The sequence below is a fragment of the Neoarius graeffei genome, chromosome 5 (assembly GCF_027579695.1).
Source record: "Neoarius graeffei isolate fNeoGra1 chromosome 5, fNeoGra1.pri, whole genome shotgun sequence".
NCBI classification, from domain to species: Eukaryota; Metazoa; Chordata; class Actinopteri; order Siluriformes; family Ariidae; genus Neoarius; species Neoarius graeffei.
In genome coordinates this window covers 100,371,563-100,382,479 of record NC_083573.1, presented here as the reverse complement: position 1 = coordinate 100,382,479, position 10,917 = coordinate 100,371,563, and the positions used below count along the sequence as shown (strand labels likewise).

Genomic DNA, 10,917 nt, shown 5'->3' with positions numbered 1-10,917 from the left:
TAATGGCACCTGTTTGAACTGGTTATCAGTATAAAAGACACCTGTCCACAACCTCAAACAGTCACACTCCAAACTCCACTATGGCCAAGACCAAAGAGCTGTCAAAGGACACCAGAAACAAAATTGTAGACCTGCACCGGGCTGGGAAGACTGAATCTGAAATAGGTAAGCAGCTTGGTGTGAAGAAATCAACTATGGGAGCAATTATTAGAAAATGGAAGACATACAAGACCACTGATAATCTCCCTCGATCTGGGGCTCCACGCAAGATCTCACCCCGTGGGGTCAAAATGATCACAAGAACGGTGAGCAAAAATCCCAGAACCACATGGGGGGACCTAGTGAATGACCTGCAGAGAGCTGGGACCAAAGTAACAAAGGCTACCATCAGTAACACACTATGCCGCCAGGGACTCAAATCCTGCAGTGCCAGACGTGTCCCCCTGCTTAAGCCAGTTCATGTCCAGGCCCGTCTGAAGTTTGCTAGACAGCATTTGGATGATCCAGAAGAGGATTGGGAGAATGTCATATGGTCAGATGAAACCAAAATAGAAATGTTTGGTAAAAACTCAACTTGTCGTGTTTGGAGGAGAAAGAATGCTGAGTTGCATCCAAAGAACACCATACCTACTGTGAAGCATGGGGGTGGAAACATCATGCTTTGGGGCTGTTTTTCTGCAAAGGGACCAGGACGACTGATCCGTGTAAAGGAAAGAATGAATGGGGCCATGTATCATGAGATTTTGAGTGAAAACCTCCTTCCATCAGCAAGGGCATTGAAGATGAAACATGGCTGGGTCTTTCAGCATGACAATGATCCCAAACACACCGCCCGGGCAACGAAGGAGTGGCTTCGTAAGAAGCATTTCAAGGTCCTGGAGTGGCCTAGCCAGTCTCCAGATCTCAACCCCATAGAAAATCTTTGGAGGGAGTTGAAAGTCCGGGTTGCCCAGCGACAGCCCCAAAACATCACTGCTCTAGAGGAGATCTGCATGGAGGAATGGGCCAAAATACCAGCAACAGTGTGTGAAAACCTTGTGAAGACTTACAGAAAACGTTTGACCTCTGTCATTGCCAGCAAAGGGTATATAGCAAAGTATTGAGATGAACTTTTGTTATTTACCAAATACTTATTTTCCATCATAATTTGCAAATAAATTCTTTAAAAATGAGACAATGTGATTTTCTGGATTTTTTTTTTTTCATTTTGTCTCTCATAGTTGAGGTATACCTATGATGAAAATTACAGGCCTCTCTCATCTTTTTAAGTGGGAGAACTTGCACAATTGGTGACTGACTAAATACTTTTTTGCCCCACTGTATGTACATGTGAAGATAGCCAGGATAGCAAGGTAGTGATTGAGACAATGCCAAGGCTGAACACCCTGAGATAAAGAAGATATCTGATATGCAAGTTATGTAATTGTTATTTTGGCAAGTATAAAACAGGGTCTATGGAAATGGAGAATGCTCCTCCAGGTGAAATTCATTTGGAGCAGCCTTCTTGCAAGAAGTATTATAATAAACTTATTTTCTGTCTGTTTCTTCCTGACAGCCTTATTAAGCTTTTCCACTACACTTTGAAGTCTTGGGGAAGACACATGTTCTCCCAACATGCATTGCACAGTTTTAAGAGTGCAGATGTTAGGCTGAGGCTGCCTTGCTTCAGCATGTCAGCTGGGATGCCATCTTAGCTGTGTGTTTTGCCACATCTAGTACCCTTGAGTGCTTTCTCAAGGTCATCTGATGTGATGGGTACACACAGATCTTCTTGTTGGTCTCCTCTCAAGCCAGTGACATGCCTCAGGATCTTGTTGGTTTAGGAGATTGGAGAAATGCTCCTTCCACCTTCTTTTTATGTCTTCCAGATTTGTGTGGAGTATACATCCATTAGCACTGTTCACTGGAGCCACTACATTGCTTCTTGGGCCATAGAGAGTCTTCAGTCCAGTGAATAATCCATGGTAGTCCTTCCTGCCTGCCAGTTCTTGTAGTTCCTCAGCTTTCCTGCACCACCATCTGTCTTTCATGGCTCTGATTTCTCATTGCACTTTTCCTTTATCTTTGAAAGCTTTTATGCTTCTATTGGCGTTCTCTTTTAGATATAGGCTGTAAATTTTGTGTTTTTCTTCTTGTTGTGACTATCCAAAAGGAAACTTAATTAGTCACATAATGGTGGCTTGAGGATTGATCTTTATTCGATTCCAGGTAAAACAAAGTACTGTGCAAGATTGTTCTCTTTTGGTGAGGTTCCCATTTATTGCAAAAAAAAAAGAGATAGTTACAAAAACAGAACGTTACCATGAAAGTTGATGTTGACTGGAACTTAACATAAACTGGCTTTCATCTGGATGTCGGTAAGAACTGTTGTGCTCCACCACACCACCATTCAACTCACTTATGCTACGTTCACACTGCAAGGCTTAATGCTCAATTCCGATTTTTTTGTGAAATCCGATTTTTTTTGTGAGGTCGTTCACATTAACAAATATATGCGACTTGTATGTGATCCTCAGTATGAACGAAAAGCGACCTAAAAGTGTTCCACATGCGCATTGCAGGATACGATGACGTCACACGCAGTGAGAATGGCCAGTGTTTACGGAAGTAAAACCGCCCGGTTGCGGTATGACCCATCCAATCTAGCTTGAATAGCTGTATCCCCCCAAATGGAAATCAGCTCCCTAACCTCTGCATCCTTCCATTGAGAAGATTCAGAACCTTCACAGCCCGAAGCGTCCCTCGCATTGATGTCATGCGCAGGGGCGCAGATACGTTTTTTGAACTGGGGGGGACAAAGCTGCCAGCAAACCAACCCCAACCCCGATATGCCTGTCAAACTCGTTGTGGGTTACCATAGCAACCAAGCTCGAGCTCGCAACCTGTGCAGTCTGCGCAGCTCAACCAACCGAATATCAGTCTTTGTTTTGTTTTATGTGAGTTGTTGCAACTATGTATACACTGCTGTGCACCTCAATAAACCGAATGGTAATTAGTCTTTTGATTTTTCCGTGAGGTTTGCCTTATGCAAAGAAAGACAGCATAGACATTTTTTCCTCCCTATAAGTGGGGGGGACCGAACGAGGTGAATTTAAATCTGGGTGGAACGAGTCCCCCCCTCTATCTGCGCCCATGATTATGCGCCATGTTGTTGTAACTTTTTTTGAGAGACCCGCCGCCTACTTCAGCGCAGAATAGTGATGTTTGTGGCTTGTTGATGATGTGTAAGTCGGATGAATGCGACCTGGCGGTTCAGACTGAAGTCACATATGAAAAGAGCAGATAGGAATTGGAATTAGGACCACATATCCAAACGGCCTGGGTCGGATTTGAAAAAATCGGATCTGTGTCGTTCATATTGTCAATAAAAGATCGGATACAGGTCACATATGGGCGAAAAGATCGGATTTGAGTCACTTCAGCCTGCAGTGTGAACGTAGCCTTATTTACACCTTATTTCATACTGGGAGGTTACTGGGTGGTTACCAATGAAACAGAAAAAGAATTACACTACACCCTTGTGGTCAAAATAAGGTACTTGCACAAAACATAAATGAAGAATGGCTCCTACACACCGGCTCCAATTGTGCTGGTGTGCACTTACAATTACATAATTACATACATTTCAAAAGGAACCAAAAAGGTGTATGTGCAAATCTTCTTTCTTTATTGGTCAGAAGTCAATGTTCATATTTAGTCTTTAATACCAGTCCTTAATTACATGCCTCCAGTAACAGGCAGAGATTTGTGAGAGGCCTGTCTTGGTTTTAAGCTGAACTGACCGGACAACACCTCTCCTGTCTGGAAAGGTTTTAATCATTTTTCCCATCAGCCATGAACTTTGTGGAGCAGAGGGGTCCATGATAATAACAATGTCATTAACAGAGAAGTTCCTTCGTGACTTTGCCCATTTTTGTCTCTCTTGAAACAGTGGAAGATACTCCCTTACCCACCGCTTCCAAAATAAATCTGACAGGTACTGGACCTGTCTCCATCTCCGTTTAATGTACATTTTCATTAAAAAGTCCAGGACAAAGAAGTGATTTGGCCTTCAACAGCAGAATATGATTTGGTGTAAGTGTTTCCAGATCGTTAGGGTCATCAGACAGTTTAGTGATTGGGCGACTATTAAGAATGGCTTCAACCTCACAGAGAACAGTACAAAAACTCTCATCATCCACGATTTGCTATTTGAGGATGGAATACAACACCTTCCTTATAAGGCAAATGATCCGCTCCCATGCTCCACCGTAATGAGATCCAGCAGGGGGGTTAAATATCCATTCTATTCCTCTTTTTGCTAAAGCACTTTGGATTTTGCTGTGATCCAAATTTCTGAGAGCTTCTCTTAGCTCTCTTTCTGCTCCAACAAAATTTGTGCCATTGTCTGACCTGAGGTTGGAGACTTGTCCACGTCGACACAAACTGTCGAATGGCATTTATACATGAATCTGCAGTAAGTGAGTGGGCTACTTCAAGATGTACTGCTCAACTAGTCATGCATGTAAAGACCACTCCATATCTTTTGACCAGGTTACGAGCTCTCTTAATTTCAATAGGTCCAAAATAATCCACCCCTACATTAGTAAATGGTGGCAAGTCTGGCAAGATTCTTTCAACTGATAGGTCAGACATTTTTTGTTCTCAAACCCTCCCCTGAAGACGATGGCAGATAACACAGTCAGCAATGATTTTTCTGCAGGCTGAGTTTGCATTTGTAATCCAATAGGTTTTTCGAAGAACAGATATCATGTGATTACGTCCAGCATAACCCACTTGCTTGTGAATGTGTTGTAAAATAAGTTTTGATATGGGTTGATCCTTAGACAGAATTATGGGATGTTTCATTGCCTCAGGCATGGATGCTTTCTTCAAGTGGCCTCCTACTCTTAACAGCCCATCTTGGAGTACGGGATCCAACCTATAGATGTCACTGTTGGTCTGCACAAATGATATTCCTTTCTCCAAGAGAGAGATTTCCTTTTGAAATCTTTGCTGTTGACAGAGGCAAACAATTGCCAATTCTGCATTGTGTAAATAATCCCGGGTCAACGGTTGAACCTTTATCTTTGCTTTGCAGTTCTGCTGCCTTTTGTTCTTATTGCATGAATGCTCATGAGTTGATTTACCTTGTTTTCTTAACTCTTGAAGCATATATATATATATATAAAATGTGAGTATGTGTGTGTGTATATATATATGCGGCGGCACGGTGGTGTAGTGGTTAGCGCTGTCGCCTCACAGCAAGAAGGTCCTGGGTTCGAGCCCCGGGGCCGGCGAGGGCCTTTCTGTGTGGAGTTTGCATGTTCTCCCCGTGTCCGCGTGGGTTTCCTCCGGGTGCTCCGGTTTCCCCCACAGTCCAAAGACATGCAGGTTAGGTTAACTGGTGACTCTAAATTGACCGTAGGTGTGAATGTGAGTGTGAATGGTTGTCTGTGTCTATGTGTCAGCCCTGTGATGACCTGGCGACTTGTCCAGGGTGTACCCCGCCTTTCGCCCGTAGTCAGCTGGGATAGGCTCCAGCTTGCCTGCAACCCTGTAGAAGGATAAAGCGGCTACAGATAATGAGATGAGATATATATATATATATATATATATATATATATATGCATAATTGTATATAATATATATGCATAATATGCATAATTATGATATTGGTGTCTGTGTACATATGGATGTATATAGTTATAGGTATGTGTATATGTATGTACTGTATATATGTATTGTATGTGTGTATATATGCATAACATAAGTATCTGTATATATGATTTGATTTGGTCGATATTATACCATGTTGGTATGTCTTGGTATGTTTTCTTTTTTGTTTGTTGCTTTTGTTTTCTTTTGTATATATAGTTTATTATGGCAGAAAGTGACGTTTGATTAGCGGTGGTATCGAGGGTTAGGATTTGATAAGTTATTTATTTCTTCCTAATCCTTTCCAAACATTATTATGTTACTGCCTTGTGGCTACGCTATTCTGTTTGTTTATCACAATGTTTTAATTATTGCATTTTTTATTTTTATTTTTGTTTTTATATCTTCTTTGCTGTTCAGAATAAAGCAAACAATCAATCAAAATCAATCAATCAATGGAGATCCTATTGACAGTGACAGTAGGGCAGCCATCCTTCTTTGTATCACTTCCACTTCCTCCAAGTGGGCCATTCACTACCCATCCCAGTAGGGTTCGAACAGCATAGGGTCCATCATTACAGCTGTGGATAATTTCCCAAGGTTCCAAAAGCTTTGGGGCATTTATGCCAATCAACAAATCCACTCCAGCATCAAGCTTGGGAACTTTAATCTTTTGTAGATAAGGCCATTTTCAGATACCTTATTCTGTTATAATATTGTGTCTTGTACCTGGCATGGCTTGCTGAGTATGAACCTCGGGTAAATCTAAAAACCTATTGTCATCATAACCAGCTACTTCCAGTCCAGTCAGAACATGAGTCTTTACAGTATGTGCTTGTCCCATTGTTCGCAGAAAAATATGTTCTTGAGAAGAAACCTTTATTTGTCATATACACACTTTAAGCACAGTGAAATTCATCCTCTGCATTTAACCCATCTGAAGCAGTGAACACATGCACACACACTCAGAGCAGTGGGCAGCCACACCAGAGCGCCTGGGGAGCAATCAGGGGTCAGGTACCTTGCTCAAGGGCACCTCAGCCCAAGGCCACCCCATATGTTCGCAAGAGTTGCTAAAATCATTTAACATGTAATGTATGCAACTCCAAGCATCCCACAATGCTTCACATTGTAGCTAAATTCAGAACATCTGAACAGCTATCCATGTTCAGCTGTCTCATCAGGCGTTCTGTACAAAAGGTAGCCGAGCTTCCTGGATCCAGGAAAGCGTAAGTTGTCAAAATTTTATTTCCATTCTTAGCCTTTACTTGCACAGGTGCAATTGAAAGAACACATTCCTGTTTACCAGCCCCAGTATGAGCACAGGTCTGCTGAGGGACAACAGCATTGTTTGGCTGTTCAGATGTTCTGAATTTAGCCACAATGTGAAGCATTGTGGGATGCTTGGAGTTGCATACATTACATGTTAAATGATTTTAGCAACTCTTGCTAACATGACCTGGTTTTAGACAACCAAAACAAACACCACTCTGCCTTAAAAGATCAAGTCTCTCACAATGCATCTTGCTCTTAAGTTGTACACAATCTTCTATTGTGTGATTCTCTTTACATATGCAACATGATGTAGTCTTGCTTTTTGATATAGAAAAGGCATGGGAGATCGGTGTTTCTGTAGACTTTATATCTGCTGAAGTGCTGACAGCTGCCACAGTTGCAGGATTTTTATTTCTGGGTGAACATTTTATAAGAGCCTTTCCTTTAGATGTAGCAGTCTACATGTCTTGTATGTTACCAAAAACAGGATCAGGGAGAATTTTGTTCTGATGTTCTAGAAAATTAACCAAATCAGAGATCAAAACTCTGCTTCCATGTCTCTCCTGTAGGTCACAAGCAGCTGCTCTCCATCTTTCTCTTAATTTGTATGGAAGTTTCATCACAAGCTGTTTCAGATTTGATGGTACATTCATCTCTGCCATGTACTGTAGACTTTCCATCATATTACAGCATCCTCTCAAAAACAACAAATATGTTTGAAGAGAGCCAACATCCTCTGCTTTTATTGATGGCCAACTTAAGGCCTTTTCCATGTAAGCTGCTCCAATCTTCATTTCATTGCCAAAGTGTTCCTTTAATAAATACTTGGTTCTATCATAGCCTTGATCATTTGGCATGTGATAGCAGCTTCTGATCAATTCTCTCGGCTGCCCCCTGGTGTACTGCTCTAGATAGTACAAGCAGTCTTGGATATTAGTGACTTTTCTTTCAACCCCCTGTTCAAATGCCATGATAAAAAGATCCATACTGTAGAGGGTTGCCTTCAAATATTGGTATTGCTCTAGGTGGAAGAGATGCTGAGTGCTGCTGTTGAACTATCTGAGCAGTGATTTCTGTCTGTCGCTGCATTAGTGCCCTGTCACACTACGACGTTCTCACCAGTGTTCGAGTAACGTGTTGCGAAATGCAGAGGAACGTCGAGAACGTTAGAAAAAAGTTACAAGAAAGTTAGACGAGCATCGGCAAACGTTGGGGAACGTCGAGGGACGTCGGCGAACGCTGAGGGTGAAAAATAGTTTTGGGTGTGCACAAAAATTCAGGACGTTCTATCAAAACGCTACTTACACATTAGAGGAACGTTACATGAAAGTTTGCGGGCGTTACTCGAACGTCACTCGAAAGTCAGGACATTCCCTGGACGCTAGGCGGACGCCAGCCCATCAGGGTCGAGTGTCCAGTGCGTGCCTAGCGCTTGGGTAACGCTTGCCTAACACCTGTGTAACATCCATCGAACGTCTGTCCAGCGTGTCGCCAACATTTTTCAGTGTTTGTCAGCGTTCGCCGAGCGTTCTTAACGCTCATGTAACGCTCTTTCAATGTCTTTCTAACGTCTGTCAGCGTTCTAAATTTTTCCAGCGTCTGTGTAACGTCCATGTAGCGTCCTTGTAACGCGCCTGTAACCTACTGGTAGCGTTCAGGAGCATTTGGCAGGCACTTGCCATATATATATTAAAGGGGCTTGCAGAGGCCACCGACAGTCCTGTTGGAACTTTCACAGAGTGAAGACTTCAGAACAATGACAGACCAAGAGAAACACCAGTATGCTGTTGCTGCTCTCATGCATCACAACAATCTCCTGCAGTTGGCATTGCACCAGGTTAAGATGTCCAAGGCAGAGTCAAAGAAGAAAAGGAAGAGGAGAGGGAGAAAGAGCTGGGTGAGACCCTGGATAGGAAGGCGACCACAGTTTGGTGTTTATGACAAGCTGATGGCTGGACTCAGAGCTGAAGACCAAGCCTCCTTCCACAACTTCCTGCGCATGCCAGCAGTGATGTTTGATGAGCTGAGACAGAGAGTTGGTCCCAGGATCACCAAGAAGGACACTCGCTTTAGACCGGCCCTCGACCCTGGTATGAAGCTGGCCCTGACTTTGCGACACCTTGCCTCTGGTGACAGCTATGCTTTGCAGAAGTTTGCCTGGAGAGTACCTCACAACACACAGTCACTGGTGGTCAGAGAGGTTTGCCATGCCATACTGGACGAGTACCTGGATGAGATGCTGACCTGCCCCAGTACGCCAGAAGAGTGGAAGGAAGTTGCTGACAGATTCTATCAGAGGTGGAACTTCCCCCATGTCCTGGGAGCACTAGATGGCAAGCATGTGGCCATTAGGTGTCCTGCAGAGAGTGGCTCCTTGTATTACAACTACAAGGGGTTCTATTCCATCGTGTTGCTGGCCCTTGTGGATTCTGACTACAAGTTCCTGTGGGCAGATCTTGGAGGCCTGGGATCAGCATCCGATGCCCAGATCTACAACTCCAGTGAGCTGAAACATGGAGCTGAAGAAGACCTGCTTGGGTTTCCACAGCCTATACCTCTCCCACAAGACACTACAGATGTTCCATACTTCTTCATTGGAGATGATGCCTTTGCCCTGAGAGCCTACATGATGAAGCCCTACAGTCTCCGTGGTCTATCACAGGAGGAGCGCATTTTCAACTACAGACTGTCGAGAGCCAGGAGGGTCGTGGAGAACGCTTTTGGGATCCTTGCCAACAGGTTCCAGGTGATTTTTGGCACTATGCAGCACAAGCCAGAGACTGTGAAGCTGATAGTGAAGACCTGCTTGGTCCTTCACAACTTGATGAGGGTCAGATATCCAACGCTGCAGAACCAACAGCTGGACCAGCCAGAAGGTCCAGAAGAAGACTTTGTGCCTGGTGCCTGGAGAGATGGCTTCAATATGGAAGACACACAGGTTGTTGCAGGCCCCAACACTGCAACCAAGGAAGCCAAGAAGCAGAGGAACCTCATCAAGCACTCCTCAGCTGGGGCACTGGACTGGGAGGACAGGATGGTGTAGACCTGGACCCTAGTGTTGCAATGCAGAATGGACTTAATATAGACGATACTTTTTGGTAGACACAACTTTTAGAAACTGAAATATTGTATGTGTAACTTACTTACAATGACTTATTTGTCGATAACAGTAATAATAAAAGTAATTGTGTGTGTCATTTCGAAGTAATTATTTTTACTGATCGCCCTACTTTTTTAGCCAATCTGTTCTAGGCACGATCTCTTTTTCAATTATTTATTTTACTGAGTTCCCGGTCGACCCCTTTTCACATAACCAAACGTATAAAACAGTATTAATAAATGTCATAGTTTTATTTTGTATTGTTTTATTCTTTTTCATTTTTTTTACTTTTTTTTAATTTTTATTTTGTATTTTTTTTATTTTATTTTTTATTTTATTTTATATTTTACTTTTTATTTTATTTATTTTTTTTATTTTAAAATAAAAAGTAAAATAAAAAATAAAAAAATAAAACATATAAAATAAAAAATAAAATAAAACATATAAAATAAAATAAAAAATAAAATAAAACATATAAAATAAAATAAAAAATATAAAATAAAATGAAACATATAAAATAAAATAAAAAATATATTTTACTTTTTATTTTATTTTTTATTTTATCTTTTATTTTATTTTAATTTATTTTATATTTTTTATTTTATTTTATATTTTATATTATATTTTTATTTTATTTTATATTTTATATTTTATTTTATCTTTTATTTTATTTTATATTGTAGCTTTTATTTTATTTTATATTTTATTTTATATTTTTTATTTTACTTTTTATTTTATTTTTTATTTTGTATTTTTTTTCATTATTTTTTTGGGGGGTACAATATTAAAAACAAGAAATTGAAAGTTTCACGCAAGAAGCAGGCAAAGTTCAAACTATGTACAACATTTATTTACAGATTCCTAAACAAAAAGTTCTAAGAGTCAGTCTCTGGGTCCACTGGTGG

General features: G+C 41.3%; 1 protein-coding gene across 1 annotated transcript; it reads left to right on the top strand.

Moving 5' to 3' along the window:
• The first annotated feature begins 8,860 nt into the window (after positions 1-8,860).
• On the top strand, positions 8,861-9,955 carry LOC132886309 (uncharacterized). The gene has a single exon (XM_060920860.1). It carries the CDS (start codon positions 8,861-8,863, stop codon positions 9,953-9,955), a length of 1,095 nt encoding a protein of 364 aa, XP_060776843.1.
• Positions 9,956-10,917: the final 962 nt, after the last annotated feature.

Excerpts from the sequence above, each read along its gene's own strand:
- LOC132886309 (XM_060920860.1), top strand. The coding sequence starts at position 8,861 with ATGGCTGGACTCAGAGCTGAAGACCAAGCCTCCTTCCACAACTTCCTG.